The sequence below is a fragment of the Formica exsecta genome, unplaced genomic scaffold, assembly GCF_003651465.1.
Source record: "Formica exsecta isolate Colony F162 unplaced genomic scaffold, ASM365146v1 scaffold466, whole genome shotgun sequence".
Classification (NCBI taxonomy): Eukaryota; Metazoa; Arthropoda; class Insecta; order Hymenoptera; family Formicidae; genus Formica; species Formica exsecta.
In genome coordinates, this window is record NW_021851896.1 from 8753 (window position 1) to 29765 (window position 21013).

The 21013-nt window shown below is 38.7% G+C and overlaps 3 protein-coding genes across 4 annotated transcripts in view; 1 reads left to right on the forward strand and 2 right to left on the reverse strand.

Annotated features, from left to right (window-relative positions):
* The window catches only part of LOC115241086 (ubiquitin conjugation factor E4 B-like), a 6403-nt gene extending 3341 nt beyond the window's left edge, over positions 1 to 3062 (reverse strand). Inside the window, exons 1-4 of the mRNA XM_029816640.1 lie at positions 2629 to 3062; positions 1870 to 2383; positions 418 to 1793; positions 4 to 324 (exon numbers count right to left, since the gene is read on the reverse strand). Coding sequence (XP_029672500.1) covers positions 4 to 324; positions 418 to 1793; positions 1870 to 2383; positions 2629 to 3062 — 2645 coding nt within the window. The remainder of the gene's footprint in view (positions 1 to 3; positions 325 to 417; positions 1794 to 1869; positions 2384 to 2628) is intronic.
* A 562-nt stretch (positions 3063 to 3624) lies between these two features.
* Positions 3625 to 10591, forward strand: LOC115241087 (CD109 antigen). 2 transcript variants are annotated; one of them, XM_029816642.1, is made up of 6 exons: positions 3625 to 3676; positions 3976 to 4159; positions 4259 to 8285; positions 8367 to 8560; positions 8638 to 8918; positions 8994 to 10591. In XM_029816642.1, exons 2-6 carry the CDS (start codon positions 3981 to 3983, stop codon positions 9194 to 9196), a joined length of 4884 nt encoding a protein of 1627 aa, XP_029672502.1. In that variant the 5' UTR covers positions 3625 to 3676; positions 3976 to 3980; the 3' UTR covers positions 9197 to 10591. The 2 variants fall into 2 exon arrangements, with proteins under 2 accessions (XP_029672502.1, XP_029672501.1); XM_029816641.1 differs by having other exon boundaries at positions 3647 to 3765.
* A 641-nt stretch (positions 10592 to 11232) lies between these two features.
* LOC115241088 (synaptic vesicle membrane protein VAT-1 homolog-like) overlaps positions 11233 to 21013 on the reverse strand; it is a 23888-nt gene continuing 14107 nt past the window's right edge. The window contains exons 3-7 of the mRNA XM_029816643.1: positions 20517 to 20732; positions 16496 to 16644; positions 16203 to 16362; positions 15533 to 15959; positions 11233 to 15396 (exon numbers count right to left, since the gene is read on the reverse strand). Coding sequence (XP_029672503.1) covers positions 15371 to 15396; positions 15533 to 15959; positions 16203 to 16362; positions 16496 to 16644; positions 20517 to 20732 — 978 coding nt within the window. The 3' untranslated portion in view covers positions 11233 to 15370. The remainder of the gene's footprint in view (positions 15397 to 15532; positions 15960 to 16202; positions 16363 to 16495; positions 16645 to 20516; positions 20733 to 21013) is intronic.

Consider the following 21013-nt stretch of genomic DNA (forward strand, 5'->3'; position numbering starts at 1 on the left):
AACGAATTTAAGATCACACTTATGTGATAACATACTGTAAATTTATTCTCAAATTCGGAATTAATGTTAATGATTTCAACGTCGGTATAAAACTTCATGAGATGCGACGCCAGAAATGTCTTGGATATAGGATGTGCCAAGAATTTGTGGCTAAAAGTTTCTGTTCCTCGTGTACAAACTCCTACCTGAATCTTATAAAGAACCTTGATGATTTTTGCAATAAGATGCGGATTTCGTATACAATGTGGCGTACACACGACGACGAGTAACAAAGTGATAAGCGGCGATATATCTATATCAAACCACCACATATATGGGCCGAATCTGCAAATAAAACAATGCAGTTATAATTGTTAATAAGCTCCAGATAAGCATTATGTATAATTTGTGATATTTGATAATTTAGTAAAAACTTACTCGAACATGGATAACAAGAATTCCACTATGTCTTCCATGTACCATTCTGGTAATGCGGTGAATTTGCACATAACTTTTTGAGACAACGGAAGTTTGGGAAGCGAAATATCCAGAACAGTCTGCGTTAGAAGACTCAGCAAAAATTCGGCGACCGATATATAAAAGCGTAAGCATCTTTTCAAAAAGATGGGCTCTAGCAGAGCTACCTCTGCACATAATTTGAATGTAACCAGTTGCTTCAACTGTCGCTTCCATTGTTTGATCAAGTCTTTATTGTGCTCCGCTAAAGGACCATCTTTCCATTGAGATTCTGTAGCTTGCAGTTCTTCGAACATTTTTACTAAATTCTCTGAGGCATACAATTTTCTCCGATAATTTTGCAACGCCGGTAACAGCGCGATGCGATGACAATGCAGCGTGAGGAACCAACATTGTGTCGGAAACTTCGGTTCCGTCCATTTATGTGTGCTGTCCAAATGTTTCTGCCATTCCGCAACCTCTTGCGAAGTGAGATTCAATCTTGTGTCGTTCTTTATCTCGACGAAATTGGAAGGATGAAATGGATATAGCGGATCTACAGCATCCAGCTTGATCTTTACAGAGAGCATTTGCAAAATTGATAGTAGATTCAACATAAATCCATCTTCGGCCAAGGAGGGACTGTCCTCCGTCTGTATTTGCGCGCGTTTCTCGTTGTGACGTAGCAACGCCGCCAAGTACGCAAGAGTGGCATCGCGGCAACTGCTATTCGCGAGTATCGTATCAAACATCTTGTGCAACGACATTCTGGTAATCTCCAACCCTGGCTGCAGCTGGAGTGTCGACTTTTTCAGATTGTCAAAATTTGTAATGAAGAATATCTCCAGCAGTTTCGGTTGCACTTCGGCAGATATCAATGCCGAGAGAAACGGTCCCAGAAGTGAAGTTCTCGAGAGCTCTCTTCCGGCTGCTGATGTCATAACATCAGGCAAGAATTGAACTTGATTCGTTATCAAACGGCAAATCGGATGTATATTGCTGTTTGGTCCACTGCGAATCTCTATCAGTTCGCTTAGCGTCTCGATCGGTCTTCTTGGCGTATTGCCGTTTAAGCTCGCCTTGTGTATCGCGAAATACAGCTCATACAAGACTGGAGTGAAAATTTGATCGAACATATCCGGATCCGTGTGTGTCCTAGCCACGAGCTCGCGAAGATAGCCCCGAGGTAAGTTCTGCGATAATATCCGATAGAAAAGATAAGTGGTGCAATAAGGTATGACAGCAGGTTGGTAAATGCCCATTAACTCTTGTAAAACGAGGCTGGAATAGTGAACACATAGCGCTTTCAAAATTGCCACTATTTCGTAGAGAAATTCGTTGAGAACTAGACAGGATTGCTATAAAATATATAAAAAAAAATTAGTTTAATAAAATCTTGTCTAATTTTGAAGATATGTGTGTGTATATGCGTACCTTTCCATGATTTCTTTCTTCAATTGCAATTCTTGTATAACAATTTAATAAATAAGTAAAACTTTTCGGTTCTGATGAGTTGTCGCCTGGTATTGGTATCATCGGTAATTGACAAGATGAAGAAGCCCCCACAAAACTTAACAAAGGACTCGCTTGATTATTCGGACTGTCTTCACGGTCGGATGACACGTCTATCAAAGGATCCTCCCCTCTCGAAAACATGAACAAAACCTCCTTCAATGCCTGATGGATAATAGCGCTACAATTTATTCTTCTCTGTGTTTGCATGTATGCTGCCGTTTGCGGCAGAAATATGCTTCCCTCTATAGGGCTTTCCCACGATACGCGCAAGACACGCGATATGATAACCTTTGCAAAATCGTCTCGCTCCTTCATCCAATGTTTAGAAGTGAGCAATACTTCCACTTGCTTTGAACTTTCTATCTCCGTAAGTGTCTTGCACTTCGCCCACGATTGCAAATCACAGGAGCATTCATTAAACAATGGTATACATCTATCATGCATCCAACAAGCGACCCAATTCATGTTTAAGCACAAAATGGAATGAAAATTCTTACATTGAGTTATTTCTGTATAGAAATTCACACTCTAGACAGACACAATGATTCTCAAAATATCACAAGCTCAATTACGCCAATATCTATCAATATTAATATAATTTTTATTAATGCCATTTGACTTTCCTACCCATTTCGCAAGTAAAGAAACTGTGAAAAAATACTATACAGTATCACTTACTTGTTCTTGAGATCTTCGTTATCATCCCGCAAGCGTTTGATATTGAGCTCGAGCGTGACGCGTTTCGTGTCCGCCTCGTCGAGCAGCTTCAGTTTGTTAGAGAGTACGGCCTCGATGTTGGACATTTCCCGAGTGAAAGTTTCCTGGGTGGTTTGCACCTCCCGCTTCAACCGGGAGTTCTCCGATTCGAGATACCGCATCGTTTCGATATAAGATGCCGGACGATCGTTGAGATTGAGTGGGTTGCCTGGCCATCGATCGACGATCGGCGTCAACGTGCCCGGCGGCGGTTGGATGATAGTTATCGCTAAGGACGGGACGGTTGTCGCGGAGGACGGGACGGTTGTCGCGGAGGACGAGACGGTTGTCGCGGAGGACGTAACGGTTGTTGCGGAGGACGGGACGGTTGTCGCGGAGGACGTGGCGGCCGCCATATTCTTCTTAGGAATCGTTGCGTCGTTGAAGTTAGTGGGTACGTGGTCCTTCTCTTACGTAGGCGGTTTCCCAGTTACGTGTCGCTTCTTCTTCTTTGCTTGAATGGCTCCTGCCCTCGAACGAAGGTTAATACGGCCAGAATCTAGCATATAATGTATACAAAGGACACACGCGTAACGTGTCAGAACACGTCCGTACTCGACCAAGGCTGTAAGCAGAGAGAAGGCTTCTCTCCTTAGAACATATATAAATGGAAGGGGAATGCCTTTGTTTCCCGATAGAAAAACATGTCGAAAGCAGTGTTCCGATCATAGACATAGTATATCTAGACCATAGACATAGTATATCTAGACCGAGTGTTGAGGAGTGGGGGCCGATGCTCACGTAGAAAAGGACATACTCTGTTTCGTGCCGAATTCATATCACTCATCATGCTATTAGCCGCAAGAAGCTGGAATCTATCTCATTTAGATTACTGCGCAATGATTTCTGCGCAGACGATCGATGCTCGATGCTGCTATGTAATGGCACCTTAAGGTGAGCTCTAATGACACATGATTCGAAGAATGCGCGTTTGGGCGTTGACCGTTGCGTGCTACCTAACCCCGCGAGGGTAATTTATCTTTTTTAATTTATTTTAGCGTGTTATTTATTAAACACGTAGCGACTGAAGTTAGAATACTACCTGAATAACTTATATATGTAAGATCAACTGAATTTAACAAATTACATGTACTGCTAATTAAACGTAGTGACGAATGTATATATCAAAAATTACATCTATTTATGTTATCATGGATATTTTAATCGAAATCGCAGCGCAGTATTCGACATGTTAATTGCCGCTATTTGAAGTGATATTTTCGAGTGTTTTGTATCGAATATAAATGAATGATGAATCATATATTTCAGTAAAAATGTCGATCTGGATTCTCTTATTATTGTTGGCTTCTGGAAATGGCCAGTTCACCCAAGAATCAGCGGAATTTACTTCAAGGCCACCTTCACGGAATCGTTACGATGAAAGGGATCAGAATACAGGCTTTGGATACCGAAATCCTTTAGGTCAAAATGAGAATGTTATAATTAAAGAAGCGTGAGTATCAGTATATTGGATTAAATACTAAGATAGAACATTAATTATACGAATGAAATATCACTGAAAGATTCAATATAATTTTTAATTTATTTGCAGCACATATTTTGTCGTTGCATCTCGTATGGTTAGACCAGATCAAGTGTACAGAGTTGCTGTAAACATTCTTCACAGCCCGTTACCTATAACAGTGCGTTCATCTATTCAACGCAATGGTGTAGAAGTTGCAACGGATTATCAGGAAGTGAAGGAGAACATACCAGAAACTCTAATGATGCGCATGCCACCTACATCCGTAGGTGGTGATTATAAACTGCGCATTGAAGGGATGTACAACAGTCTGAAAGGCGGCCAGGCCTTTTTGAACGAAACCAAATTAATATTCTCACAACGTTCCATGACTATATTCATACAGTTGGACAAACCTGTGTATATGCAAGGGGATACTGTGCGATTCAGAACAATTCCAATAGACACAGAATTGAAAGCATATAACAGTCCTGTGGATGTATTTATGTTAGATCCAAACAGGAGAATTATGAGAAGATGGCTTAGCAGGCAGAGCAATCTAGGTACTGTGTCGCTGTCATATCAATTATCCGATCAACCTGTTTTCGGGGAATGGATTGTGCAAATAATAGCGCAGAGTCAAGTAGAGGAGAAAACGTTCTTGGTAGAAGAGTACTATCAAACACGTTTCGAGGTGAACGTTACGATGCCTGCGTTCTTCTTCGACAATGATCCCTATATTTATGGCATTGTTCAGGCGAATTATACCTCGGGCGCGCCGGTGAGAGGTAATCTAACTTTGAAAGCCAGCTTCAAGCCATTGGACAGAACGCGCAATCCTTCGGAGATTGACCCAGTTGAAAGATATTTTAATTTTAACGAATATTATCCAGCATGGTTTAGACCATTAAACTTCTTTGAGGAGAGAATACCAGTATTGAGGTTCTTTAAAGGAACGTATTATTTTCAATATCCTATGGAGGAATTATTGAGCATTGTTCAATCCATCGACGGAATGGAGGTCACCGTAATTGCAACAGTAGGCGAGAGATTCTTGGATGAAGTAGTCGTCGGCTTTTCTACGGCAAGGATTTTTAATTCGACTACAAAAATCCGTTTCCTCGGCGGTAGTCCACAAGTCTTTAAACCCGCGATGCCGTTTTCGTTAAATCTAGTTGCATCCTTTCATGACAACTCGCCGCTGCGACTTACGCAGCTCACTGGCGCTAAGATGGAAATTCGCGCAGACATCGAGATGCGAAGCGGACGTCGTAGCATCGATACCCAGTATCCAGTAGTGTCGCCGGAACACGCGGATGTATGGTCTATAAAAATGGATCTCAGAAAACAACTCGGGCTGGAGCAAAACAGCGATGTTAATCAGATTCTGAACGATGTTACTTCTATGAGGATCTACGCACACATGACTGACGGTGAAGGTTACAGAACCCAGACCGAATTACTACTGCTCGCTCACGAGTCTCCGAATATGAAGCACATCAAGATATCAACCTCTACTGAAAAACCTAAAGTTGGCGAATACATGGTGTTTCATGTACAAACCAATTTCTATATCGATGCCTTTAACTACATAATCATGTCCAAAGGTATAATACTTTTGACTGGAGAAGACAATATGCAACATAACGTAAAGACCTTTGCGATACCTTTAAGTCCTGAGATGGCTCCCGTTGCAACCGCGGTGGTATATTACGTGGGTCGTTATGGCGAAGTTGTGGCAGATTCGTTGACTTTCCCGGTGAATGGCATCTCACGCAACAACTTCACCGTATTTATCAATAACAAGAAAGCAAGAACGGGCGAGCGCGTCGAAGTGGCCATCTATGGCGAACCCGGCGCCTACGTTGGATTGTCGGGTATTGATCGTTCATTCTACACTATGCAAGCAGGCAACGAACTAACGTATGCAAACGTGATCACGAAAATGGCACACTTCGACGAAGATACCAATGGCACTCATTTGCACACCTGGCAATATCACGACGGTGATCCGGACGAGATCGTGTACTTCCCGTCGTCCACTTTCGGTATCGACGTCAATCGCACGTTTGATTATATCGGCTTGATTGTCTTCACGGATGCTGTGATACACCGGCGGCACGAACTCTGCAATCAAACTCAAGGATATGGCGAATGTCTATCCGGTCGGTGTTATAGGTTGGAGAAAAAATGTGATGGTGTATTTGACTGCGAGGATGGCACGGACGAGACGCGGTGCGTCGAGCGAAACACAACTGAATTGGCGCAATTCCGTAAATGGCGTTTTAATCGAATTCAGAGGCATTACGAAAACGTCTGGTTGTGGAAGGACATTAATATCGGTCCACATGGCCGGCAGATCTTCAACCTGGACGTGCCACGAAGACCGGTTCATTGGATGGTCACAGTATTCAGCATGTCACCCAGCATGGGTTTCGGCATGTTGCCAAGAGCGCTGGAATATACCGGAGTTCTGCCGTTTTACATAAATGTGGAGATGCCGACTCGCAGCAGGCAAGGCGAACAGATCGGTATTCGTGTGTCTGTTTTCAATTACATGCGTTACAATATCGAGGCGACGGTAGTATTGGCAGACTCCAGAGACTACAAATTTGTCCACGTCGAGGACAATGGCATTGTACAGTCGTACAAACCACGCACTTCCTTCGGCGAACATCAGTTTTTCATCTGGATTCCTGCACAGGATGCTAACATCGTTTATTTGCCCATCGTACCGATGAGACTCGGCGAGATCAAAATTCAAATCTACGCTAACACTTTAATTGGCAGGGACTCGGTGACTCGCCATCTGTACGTCGAGGCCGACGGAGTGCCGCAGCATCGGCATCAATCGATACTACTGGATCTCAGCAATCGAGCCTATGTATTCCAATACATGCACGTAAACATCACCGAGACACCGATCATACCATATGATGAGAACCGTTATTACGTGTTCGGATCCAACAAGGCGACCATTAGTTTGGTCGGCGACGTGGTGGGACCGATCTTTCCGACAATGCCGGTAAATGCGACGAGCCTCATGAATCTGCCAATGGATTGCGCCGAACAGAACATGTTTAGCTTCGCCGCCAATATGTATACCACTCTGTACATGCGTCTGATTAATCAGCGCAATCGCACGCAAGAAAAAGAGAGCTTCTACTACATGAATATCGGCTATCAGCGACAGTTGTCGTTTATGAATCCCGATGGATCTTTCAGCTTTTTTCGCACTGATTGGAACCAGTCGATGTCAAGCGTCTGGTTGACAGCGTTTTGCGCACGGGTATTCCAGGAGGCCAGCTTCTACGAATGGGAGAACTACTTGTACATCGATACCGAGGTGATATCTCAGGCAGTTTCGTGGATACTGAAACATCAAACGCCAGAAGGCGCGTTCTACGAGGTAACCTGGCTGCCGGACCGGAAGAAGAACAGTTCCTTGAATTTTAGAAACGATATAATTGCCCATCGGAACATTAGTCTTACTGCTCATGTCCTTATCACGTTGGAAAGCGTCAAAGATCTCACTGGCGGCTTAGGTTCTCAAGTGGCTCTCAGCGCGGCCAATGCTATTAAATGGTTGGAGAGAAATCTGAATCTGCTGGAAGAACGCGGCAAGCCATTCGAAATAGCGATAGTAGCTTATGCACTTTTGATGGCGAAAGCCTCGACCGCCGAACAAGCTTTCAATATTCTGGCGAGACACGCACGGAGAGAAGGTGGGCTGACGTACTGGGGTAGAGAACAGGTGCCGCTTCCTCCGTACAAGTTAGAGAATCAGAAGCCTTTCCTGCTACCGCGCTTACCTTACAAATATGACTCTGAAAACATAGAAACAACCGCATACGCGTTACTCGTGCACGTTGCCCGACAAGAGATCATGATAGAACCGATTGTTAAATGGTTGAATGCACAGAGATTAACGGATGGTGGATGGGCCTCTACTCAGGATACCGTTTGGGCGATGAAGGCGCTAATGGAATACACCGTGAGATCGAGAATTAGGGATGTCAGTTCGCTCATGGTAACAGTGGAGGCTACCGCTTTGCCGGGACAGACCAAGACATTGACCGTAAACGACAAGAATCTGGCAAGACTTCAAACCATCGAGGTGCATAATATTTCGAGATATGCGTATATTTCGCAAAACGATGTCAGAGCGATGCTTATAAATTGTATGATTATTTTTTAGATACCGGAAGCATGGGGAACTGTGAAAGTGCAGGCAAAAGGCGCGGGCTATGCTATTTTACAAATGCACGTGCAGTATAACGTAGATATAAAAAGATTCCAAACGCAGCCACCGATTAAAGCCTTCGATCTAGTCACCAGAGCGAACTTCCACGGCAGAAATCAATCTCACATCTCATATCTTAGTTGTCAAAGGTGAGATTATAACAATCATAATAATATCTTGCTATTTTTATTTTTTCTGCTATAAAAATGTATTGCGCTTCGTACAGATGGACGAATCTCAATGAATCCGCGCGTTCTGGTATGGCTGTGTTGGATGTAGCCATACCAACCGGTTACATAATCCAGCAGCAAACGCTGGATAAATACATCTTATCAAAACGGGTGAGAAATCTCCAGAGAGCACGTTTCCAAGACAAGAAAGTGCTTTTCTACTTCGATTATCTGGACTACGAAGAGACATGCGTAAACTTCACAGTGGAACGTTGGTATCCTGTCGCAAATATGTCGCGATATCTTCCCATTCGCATTTACGACTATTATTCGCCAGGTATTTATAAGTATATTAATATTTTACATTGCTTATATATGAGATTAATTCATATTTGCACTATTCTTGTTTCAGAACGTTTCAACGAATCTATATTCGATGCACTGCCAACGTATACTTTAAATATATGCGAGGTTTGTGGCAGCTCACAGTGTCCTTACTGCCCAATTTACAATGTCGCTACACTTTTAGCCACACCGACAGGATTCCTGCTTATCGCATCGTTTGTCGTCACGATAACAAGGTATTTCCAAACGCAACAATTCGGTGACGGCTAGCAATAATTACAAAGGTAAAAACGTTCGATCTTTGTCAATTTCTATTGCCATGGTTTGCCTTTGCTAACAGAGCACAAATATTGAATGGTACGATAATCGAAACATATAATTTTGTAAAAATGATAAGAATGTGCGAGTCAAATAGAAGACAAATTATTTCTGCGAGAACAATCAATAATTTTAATTAATTATTCCGCGTAATTACGCGAACAGCCATTATTAAAATGATTACGCTATGAGTTTTAATTCCTCTTTTCAATGAAAGCAATTATTTGTTTTTGTTAATTTTGACTATTTTTGTATGCGATATTTATATCGAAGATCTCTTCTCTTTATGCTATATAATTTATGTAAGAGATATATTCAACTAAAATTTTGTTATCTTTTGACTTATTTTTATGCGCTTTTATATTTATAGAGACTAAAATTTTTTAAAAGATCATATTATCAATTATGAAATAAAACAATTTATAATCTCTTATTATTTATCCGAAGAGGTTTTGCAATAAGCAAAAAGCATAATATTAATTACTCTCTAATACAAAATGCACAAACAAAACTCATATATTACATCATGATTAAGATTGTATTGTCGAAAGTAATCATTTCGGAGAATATTGATTGAGAGTAATTTTAGGCGTTTTCTACAACGCCCAAGCAATTTGATTGTATATTGTTCGACGATTATTATTACTTTTATAAATATTATATTATCCGTCCTGTGTTTTTTTAGAATGCATAAAGTTGTTTTTTACATGGTTAGGGCATTGTACTCTTGGAGGCAAAGCATCTCAAGTACAAATCAAACATAATAGTTGTAGCCAGCGATTTTCGTTAGCTATGCTATTAACTATTATTACCAAAATAATAACGGCAAAAGTGTTCGTAGTAATTAAAAGAGTATATCAAAGAGGATACATTATATACTAGTTTCGGATTTTTAATAAACTATGTAAAACGCTTTTCTCCCAAATTTTTTTTGTTCAATAGTTTTCATCTTCATTCTTGGATATTCCTTATTTTATTTATATTATTTACAGAATTATATATTATTTGTAGATCGTGCCTTCGTAGTGCTCGTTAAAATTCTTGATTAAAAAAAAAAAGAACTGCTTCCTGTTTTTTATATTACTTCAGTTTTTGAATATATACAAAAAGAATCATTCAAAGAAGCAACACAAGATTTGAATGTGTGATTCGGCAAAATGTGTAAATAGTAGAATAGGAGACAAATATTCCAAAACTCGATTCAAAATCGAGTAAATTATAATGATACCGTCCTGTTTATATATAAATATGTACTTGCGTGGATCAAGAGATTTTATGCCGTCCCGATAATTAGTGCCTCAAGAAAATACATTTATGTGTATAGATATGTATCTGTTAAAAAAAAAAGACGTTAAAGATCTATTTTAATAACATAGCACTTATATAGATATATATATATGACTTATAAGATACGTAAAAGTTTAAGTTGTAGTTAATAAAATAATTAGTTACGCACCACTGATGCTTTAAGGGTCTGCCTTGAATTTCAAACATGATTATCGCAATTCATAAATAGCAGCTTTCATAGATCTTCGCAAAAATTATTTATTACACGCGACGTAATACGGATTATAAATATATAACGGATTCTTAAAATACATCCGTATGTGCGTAATGCCTTGAGATACCGTCCAAGAAAAAGAAGTCTGCTTCATAATACAGATAAAATAAGTATTTTAATAACACAAATCATCGCAAAATGATCTTTGTTATACATACAGTATAATGTATCACGACTCTTTTTTTTTTTTTTTTTTTGATATTAGAAATCAACACATTTAATACGTATTTAATACATATTTTTAAGTTTTATAACCTTTATACAATATATAAAGAATAAAAAATATTATTTCATATATATTGTTTAATATACCTTGCTCGATTTCGAATGAAAAGTTATATTCTCTTCTAGAAAGAGATGAGAGATTATACTAGGATACAGGAGAGAGAAAGAGGAAGAAGCAGATGCAATCAAGTTTCGCCCTGTGTTTTCGAAGCAATCTTTAATATAGCAACATAGTCAGTCTTACAATAATAAGCCAAAAATACAATCTATATCAAGCTTGACGGGGAGCGGGCGAAGGTTTTTTTCCTTTTCCCGTGAGCTTCTTCGGCGTATTTAAATCGCGATCAAGAATCTCGGCGGTGGGAAAAAGCGTTTGTTGCTTTCGCCCGGACCCCTCGACAAATTTTACAATTTTACACAATCATAATGTATCACGTTCGCAAAATTGTAGGTCCTGCTTTCTAACGATGCGGGTTCGCATAACTAATAAGAGACGCACGCGTGCTCAATATCCTCTCATTCTCGCTCTCTATCGTGCCAACGGAATGGTTATAGCTTTGAGACGAGCCTTTCGTAAAAGTATACTTCAAACGGCAAAAAATTGTCACCGAGTTTCGGAAACGGATTCCCCGGCCGCGTACCCCTTTTTCGTAACGATTGCGAACAATTTCCATCTTATCATTCTTGACAATCGTTTATAATGTATGCACGATTTGTTTCAAGGATTCGTCCTAGAACAGGTAAATAGAATTATTACTGCTAAATGACACTTGCGTGCTGGCATGAAATCATATACATACATTTCGGTCATTAGCTATCGAACATGTTTCAGTATGCCAGTTTGCGCAGATTGTCTCGCAGCTTAAAATGTTTAAATTCAGTCGACTCTTAAAATTTAAAAGCGGCTTAGTTAAACGATATAGCCGTGAACATGTAACGCGCATCCAAGAATATGGCGCATTAGATATGCATTTTCATAAAATGCTTAGAAATTATATATGTATTATATATGTATATATATGTAGCAATTACAGAGAGATAAAATTTTTCCGTAATAATATCGTAATATCCGCGCAATTTTTGTGCACATTTAAATGTTCTAAAATTAGAATAGCATTTCGCAGTGGTAAAATACATTTTGATTACGATATTAACGCGATATAGCGCAAAATTTCATCATTTTTGTGTAAATCTGATTTATGTAAATTTTTTTGGAGTGCGACGGCCTCTCTTAAGTGTATTAATAATCGAAAATCAATCTAAATTCTCATGGTCGGCATTTCATCAAAAGTAATTACTCATGCAAAGCATTTTTCCAAGGGAAAAGAAACTGAGAATACATAAAAATACACTGCTAATTATACAGAAGCATGACATGTCATTAACGACATGTAAATAAAATAATGTATAATATCTGCAAAAACGCAATTTCGGCATACGAGAGTTGATTGCTGCATTAAAATTGCCAATTATAATAAAAAAGTAACCAGTCATTAATCGATTTTCGCTCTTTAAATTTAAAGCTCTTGCATCTAATCTCACATATAACACTCGCACATCCCAGACTTATTATTCCGACATTCGTGCTTCGGACCTAAATAAAAAAATCAGGGCAGGAGAAAACGATCGATACAAATATATATAGATATATTATAATATAATAGAGTTATTTGATGAAACATTTAAAGCCTTACAATAAAATATACAGTATGATGTATGTCGTCGTATTTTGTGTATGGGCGTGTGTCGTGTTTTCGTGTCGGATTAAGTGTATCTCTTACGTGTTTAAAAGATGTCTCAAAATATGCAGCCACATTTATCATGTTTTTTGCATTTTTCACACTTTTTTTGTCTTTTTCTTTTCAGATCGATACGTTTTCTTGATGAGTAAGATATTATTATGTACTTTTGGACCGAGAGATTCGATACGGCAGTAATTCGTGGCTCTTTCGTGCGCTTCTCTGACAATTCGAGATTCGCGCGCGATATCAACACATATCTTTCCTCTCGTCCACGCGTCTTTTTCTTCTCGCATAATGATTTGTATAATATAGATATCGGTATACAGAGCTAGTATCAAATCCTAACGAAATCGGCTACACCAAAATTGTTCCAACGTTCCGGAGAGATATGCACACTTTGTTCTGCATCGGTCAGGTTCTCCACTGAGCCGCATTCCATCGAGAGGACACGCCCTCGAAATTTTTTTTTCTTTTATCTCACTTTCTCTCGAGAGACTCGCGAGGATCCTTTTAATCTTTCATTTATATTATTATGAAAATCTTCTCGCTCAACAGATCGCCGTTAATAACGCGTTCTTCACTATTTTTTGCGTACGTAGAACGGCCAACAATATATCACGACCGTCGCAAAAATATTACTCGAAGGTTCGAAAGTTGAAGAAAGACCGCAATGCGGATTTAACATAATTTATCGGATTGCAGTCACGCGTTCGGCGTCCTAAGCGACACAACTATGTATTCACGCGCGTGATAATAGAAAATGAGGCCTTGCGTATTTTTTTTTTAAACTCGTTCCTTCTCGTAAGAAAAGCGATATATTCTACGATGCTAATTCATTAAATTACTCTTCATGTACATGTTGATGCAACGTCATTAAATATGTTTATAAAATTTCATTTAAACAATAAAGTTATTTGGAGCTTTTAAAGTACATCATCGGTTCGCACACTTGAATAAAAACGATGAGATATCGTATTATACGAGCATATACGCCCGATTTTTTGTTAAAACTGATTCGAAAGTCACAAGGTGAAATAATAGTACGCCAACATTCGTTAAAATAATTCTCAAAGCACTTATGTGCCGAATAATATCTCTATTAGGCTTATAGTTTCAAGCCGTAATTAATCAGTCTAATTACATACATTTTTGCTTAATTTATGTCATATAATCAATTCTCTTATATTCAGATTAGATATCAAATCTCCGATTATCCACCATTTCTAGCATATAATAAACATCAACGCGAGTCAATTTATATTTAATTTTGCATTATATTTCGAATTTCCAAAATTTAATCGGAATATTTTGAAAGTTCGTTGATGTATCGTTGCAAAGATCAACGCACGTGATTTAAAAAAAAAAAAGAGATAATTTCGATTTAGAAAAATACCGATTATAATAAGCTGTTAGATAGTTACATTTTAATATTTCAATTTTTTTCTACTTTTCAATTTTTACATAGGAAAATCTACATAGGAGAAAAGTCTATAACTAATTTTACATAAGAACTACATGAAGTATGAAAATGTACGAAAAAAGAGCATCCAAATCTCAGCTAAATGCCCTGTATATGTAGTGTACTAAATATTACTCTTGACTTTCATCGCTATCGTTAAAATTTAAAAGGATATTACATCGTGACAAAAGGGTCACGATGAATAATAAAGTAGTGTAAAAACATCTTTGTAATACGTAAAATTTATATACGAAAGTAATGCAGCTCTGCATTTTTAGCTTTTCTTTGCGGAAATGCAACGTTAGCGCAATGTGTTATTTTATCCCATTATAAATTACAAATAGAGGTAATATTATATTAGTATAAGAGAGAATGTGTTAGTATATACCGTAGTAGCAGCGATAGTATCCGATACAGATAAATAGAGCCAAGTAGATAACTGTTGGACAACACACAGTTATTAAACTGCTATTATATCGTGTTTATGAGCTCGATCGTTTAATAAGTACGGAAAGGCTAGTTACATCCATTTCCTAAAATAATAGAGGTAATAGAAAAAAGAATCAAGCTGCCTAATGACTACGTGGTATCCAACAATCGTTTACTTAATTCCTCGCAAAATTAACCATTTGGTCGATGTGAAAAAATAAACATAACGTTCTTATATTCTGTAAACTACTGTGGACCGCATCAAGATTGTTATTTCTATTTGGTTGCTTCTCTCGTTCTTATGTAATATGCTGGTTGATTCTCCTTCACTCATAATTCGCATGAATTCTTAATCTCGGCGCAAATGTAGGGGAGGACATTTACGTGCAGATGATATGCGTTAAAAACGGTGGCTTTTGGACATAAAAGAGTAATGTGTAAGAGTAAGAGTACCTTAGTAAGCAATCGATTACTTACTAAATCGAATTTTCGTATTCCAGATAATTGTTTGGATATTAATATTCGTCCATTATATTAAGTTGTATGATATAATTTGTTATGGATCATCTGCATGTAAACTTTGCGCGATATCGCTCGTGTATTATTTAAAACGAACTTAATTTTTCATTCTTTCGGGCAATAGTACTTTTGGAAAATTCTTGACGTTTACGGATATCAATTTCATCAATTTCATCTTAGTTTCCGCTAATTCAGCTAGATTCCTTTTCTTTGGAATCTGAAACAGAAAATACGAGCGAATCTTTAGATTTTTACTGAGTTTAGTTTATAATATTTATGGAATCATATACGAAAAAAATAACATGTCTAATGTAATTGTGTTTCCAAAAATTCATTACATCTTATTTTCTTACCGCTATCAGATTTGTCTTCTGAGGTACCGTTTGTTAATTCGGGCTCTTTCTTCTTCTCCCCCTCTTCCGACTCTACGCTAGACGCCTTCTTCTCCTCCTGATTCGCGGCCTTCTTGTCTTTTGCTTTGCCTTTAGCCGGCGTAGCTGGTTTGGGCTTCGGCTCCAGACTCGGATCCAGCACGATCTTACCGATGTTCTTGCGATCGTGCATTTTTTGCATAGCCTCGGGTACATCCTCCAGCGCCCATGTTGAGTCCACCACTGGTTTGATCTTGCCCTCGCTCCACAGTGTATACACTTGATTCACCGCCCGTCGAACAAACGCATGACTGCCGTGTTGGTACATTAAGTGGCGTAGATTCAATCCGGACAATGTCTTGTTCTCATCAAACAGCTTTATAGGCGACACTTTATCGACTTGCCACCACTAAACGACAAACAATGAAAGAATACATAAAGATAACGTAAATATAATATTAAAGAGATACCACGAAGAAAAAAACTTTAGAGAATTAAACAGTTCAAGAAAACTGAAAATTTACAAAATATTACAGCAGAATGTTAAAGAATACATACATATTTTATTCAATATGACATATTATTTTGTTTGAATAAATTGTATTGTTATACTTAGAAGAATCGAATTAATCTGTAATGTCGAATTACGTACTGATCGCGCTGCGGAAAAGAAGCTCTTAGTTTCCCCGGTGACGACATTGCTGGATCCATAAAGGATGTACTTGCCCATCGGTTTCAAGAGGGCGTAACCTTTATTACATTCTTCGCCGCATAGACAGTCTAAGACAATATCTACGCCTTCCGGGGAGATTCTAAACAATCAGAAATACGTATAGCGATTGATTATATTATATGTTGATTATATCTTAAGATTTCTTGAAAAATATTATAAAAGCAATAAAAAGAGGCCACGCAAATGTATCACGCGCGATATCGTGTACGTACTTTCTGACTTCGTTGCTATAGTCTGTGCCGCGTTCCAAAAGGTAGTCGATAGTTCCGGCGTTTTTAAGAGCTTCGTGCTTGGATTTGCTACAGACGCCAAAGATGGTTACATCCTTCACGGTTTTCGCAAGCTGAACCACCGCTTGACCCTAAATCGAATAAAAATAATATTCCTCATTGATGCAATCAGTATCAAAATTTAAGATAAAAAAATCATGAGACATTCGAAGCAGTATTAAAGAAATAGCGCATATGTTCCTGCTCGTCTTTGACATTTCGCTAAAAAGTATGCTAAAAGGCATACCCCAATCCCTGCTATCTTTCTTCTTCTGTCTCCCTTTCGCAATGCAAGCTACTTTTTGTTGAGAAAATACAGTTACGCACGCTGGGCTCATGTTGAGCGCGTTCACTCGTATAGAAGTATAACTTGAGAAAGGATGAGACGGGATTAAGATAGGAGAAAAAAGAGACAGAGCCGCGTGCACACAGCCGCCCGAGATTTTCAACAGAAGCGGCATACATTATTTCCGAGAATCGCGCGCTCGTTGCTTTTCATTCCTCTCCGCCCCTTGTCGAGAATTCGATACTCGGCGACCGATGCCGAGCGCTCTGGGCTCGAAGAAGAGTATAAATGAGAAAAAAAAGGGAGAGGCAGAAGAAGAGGGAGAGAGAGATATAAAGACAGAGGATCCAGAATCCTTAAGTAACCGCAACAAATTATGTATGTATGCATCACGAGAGAGATACGCATGTGAAAATTATGCAAGAGAGAAACATATTTCAATTTTTCAATATAATTTTATCATATTTATTAAATTATTAATAATAAATTATGATTATATATATTAATTAAAAAATTTATTATACTATATATAAAAGCTTTAGTGATGATGCTTCACGGAGCAGAAATTTTTTTTTCTCGCGCAGACAATGATTTAATTAATATTAACTGATCCATGCGATTTGAGGAACAATGTATCGCCCACCGCTCCTCGTTCATCCTTCCCTTGACATTAAGGATAAGGATGACGTATATAGCGTGGGATTTATAATTCATACTCCCCGACAACAATAGGTTCCGCACAGCCCAGAGAAATGCGACCGCGCGAAAACGCGGACACTTTTACGCGTGATTCTACGCGCATTAGTCCGGGAAAACCAGTCACGTAGAGCAGAAAAGCTCTCCGTTAAAAAGAGAGCACTCGACTCGTGAAAAATACCGCTTTCTGATCACGTCGAGAGAACTTTCCTTCTTCTCGTGAATCTTTCAAAAGGATCGCATCATATCTCTTTCTTTCTGTCGCCTTTTCGGTTTTCTTTATGAAGAAGGTACGATATATTCGGAAAAGCTTTCAGATATATCTGGTGGAGATGCATGTATCAAGTATACCGTGCAAAATACATGATCAAAAATATTACATGCATTTGTTAAGAACGGTTGTCAATTGTTACTCGATATTATTTAGTAGTATGAATAGTGTGTTAAGATTTCTAGCAGCCACTTTAATTCTCGTTTAACTGATTCTTTATCTTTTACAGCTAGCACTAGAGAGACAAAGAAACAGTTAAATCGCGTCGACCATTAATTTTTTTATAATAATATTGCAAAATTATAGCCGGCTTTTATGAGCGACATATGAAGCCCCGTCTTTTTATTGATTTATACTACGTTTCTTTTATTTTGCCTTTCTCTATTTTAAGTACCAACAGTGCAATAAAGTACAACTAAAAAAGCGAAGTTAAGACCCGTCGTAGCAAAAATTTGTCTCTAAATTTGAAATATAGAATACTATTTTCATCGCATTATCCAATATAAAATCACAGAAAAAATAAATATTGCAAAGAAGTTAAAATATTAAAGAGAATAAAAAAGCTAATATCTATCGATAATATAATTAACTCGACAAAATGCTCGCCCTAGCTTATTCAACAACAAAGAAAGAACACAATGACATAAGAAATATATCTCTCCTTAAGTACATCTCGTATTTGGATTTTAAATAGTTTCTTTCTTTCGTAGCATAATAACATCTCACACACATGGCAAGAGAATTTCTTCTTTGTGAGGCATTCAAAACAGAGCCAGGAGATCGTTACGGAAATCGTCTTTAATTAAGTTCTTCAAGTTCTTCCGTAATATCATAGCAGGGCATCCATCGATCGAGTTGTTGCCGGTCATACACGTGGCACACGATACCGATACGGTGTGAAAATAGCTTAAAGTCGCGCCACGTGGTGGTGACGTGCCGGTGATGGGTGATGGTGATGGTGGTGGTGGTGGTGGTATGGTCTCAGACGGGCGCGGTCCATGACGGTGGTCGATGAGAGAGCGAAAGGTTGCCTGGCAACCCTCACACCCCCGTGCGATCTGCGCCCCGCATCCCCCGTAGATTTCGCCTTCCGTCTCAACCGTCCGGGAAAGGGGGCGCAAAGCGGCTGGCGGGGGAAGGGGATGGTTTGCCGCCAGCCGTAGTTGGTTTCGGGTGTAACCTGTTGAGCCGTATTGATCCCGACGGTTCTTCTTTTTCTTCTTCTTCTGCTTCTCCTCGTTCGCCGTCGAGAGAGAAACCACCCCGCGTGGCCAAAGAACCCGGAAATATCTCCTTGGTGCTTTAACCTTCTCGATTCCCTCCGCCACCGCCCCTCGGCTCGCACGAACAGCCGTCCGAAAGTCCAACTACCATCGCTTATATGAAATTTCAACATTCGCACCCCGCGAAGTATTTAATGCCTTCAAGCTTGGGTCTTGTAGGATTTAAATTGGTCTCCAGAGTGAGTAAATAAAGCTTGGCAAATCTCACTTCGATAACTCAAAGGGGGAGAAATCGAAAGAGAAAAAAGGATTTATAATATTTGATGCATAGAATTTTATTTAGATATTTAATAAAAATTTACGGTAAACTTGTTTGATATCTGACCGTCATAAGAGTTAAAAAGACTCCGTTATACTCTCGTTCGTAAAATATAGCGTAACGGATTTAAAGAAAAATGTCATAAGTGCCGCGTCTTTCGCATATAAACGTTTTCCATAAAACGGTTCTAGCAATAATGTTAACGTCGCTTGCTCTCGACGATTTAGATGCCATGGCCGTAATACCGCTACTTATTAGATTTGTAGTGTGTTCCAAGTAACGTAAACATGCTTCGAAGATGTCGGCTATTCGCGTTTACGAGCAAAATGTCTATGCGCGAGACATTAACTCGTTTATGCACACATGGTATGTATTGCGGTAAAGCTGTCCAAACTCGCGAAAACGTTTCTTCGCAGATTCGCGTTATTGTTGGTTAAACACTTTTGTATGTTAAAGGCATAATTTTACCGTTTACATACTGTTTGCATAACTGTTACTTTAACGATAAATCACTGTATAATTCAACATTATTATCGTGCCGAGCATTGTGCCATAAAACTTAATACAATCACGCGCACAATAAATTATGTATATGTATATATAAGCAAATAGATATTAAAAATATATGTCGAGTTAATAATATATCGATCTGGTATAAGGAACAGCTGTTAATGTCGGATAAGTAAATATTGTTGAAATGCTCGATTTCACTTTTATGGTTGGTTGAACGTAAAAATATAAGTACGATATCTTTAAACGAGTAGAATCTTTATGATAATGATTATAGAGAATTTTAAAGAGGAAATATGATTAAAAAATGCTATGCATCGCACACGATTGTGCGGATTACGACTTTATCTTTAATACTGCAACGTACCGAGGCAATTTGTAATAAAGGAGAAGAGAAAGAAAAGAAGAATTAAAAAAAGATATACCGCATCGCGTATGTGCGTATAATCGAACGTAATAATTACGATACATCCATAAGCATATCGAATTCTTCATGATTAAGGATATGATTGAGCAGAGAGTGTAATTAAAAAATACAATTTATCATCTCCTCCGTATCTTTCCGAAGAGCGATTCTTTCTCTCTCCCTTTCCTCATTCCTCTTTTCCTTTTTATCGGTGATAGAAATACAAGTGTAAAAGAAAAATTCGTCGTCTTACCACACCGCCGCCGGCGCTGTGAAGCATCAAGCTCTTGCCGGGCGTGAGATGGGCCAATTCGAAGAGCAGAATATAAGCTACGGTGTAGTTCATGGTGATGGCGGCCGCATCAAGATAGCTCATTCCGGGTGGTAGCGCGAAAACGGACGTTGCCGGCACAGTGACCAGCTCCGCCCACGCTTTGTGATCGGGAAGGGCGACCACTCTATCACCCACCTGTTAAAAAAAAAAAATACCATTATTTTTTCAACAATGTCAAAACAGAATTTTATACTGTATATCATAAATCATAAATTTTATTTTCGATTTAACGCAAGCATTTAAAGCGCATTTCTAGGATCGAAATTAAGAGGGGACAAAATGCCTTGTCCTTTTTGTAAAGACATAAAATCTTTTATGTTTAAAGTCTCTTATGTCTTGTCCTTTTTGTAAAGACCTTATATCTTTACAAAAAGGACAAGGCATAAGAGACTTTAAACATAATAATATATAAGTTT

Coding starts and splice junctions, on each gene's coding strand:
- LOC115241087 (XM_029816642.1), top strand. CDS start 3,981: ATGTCGATCTGGATTCTCTTATTATTGTTGGCTTCTGGAAATGGCCAG. Junction 8,286..8,366: donor CAAGACTTCAAACCATCGAG/GTGCATAATATT, acceptor ATTATTTTTTAG/ATACCGGAAGCATGGGGAAC. Junction 8,919..8,993: donor TTACGACTATTATTCGCCAG/GTATTTATAAGT, acceptor TTCTTGTTTCAG/AACGTTTCAACGAATCTATA.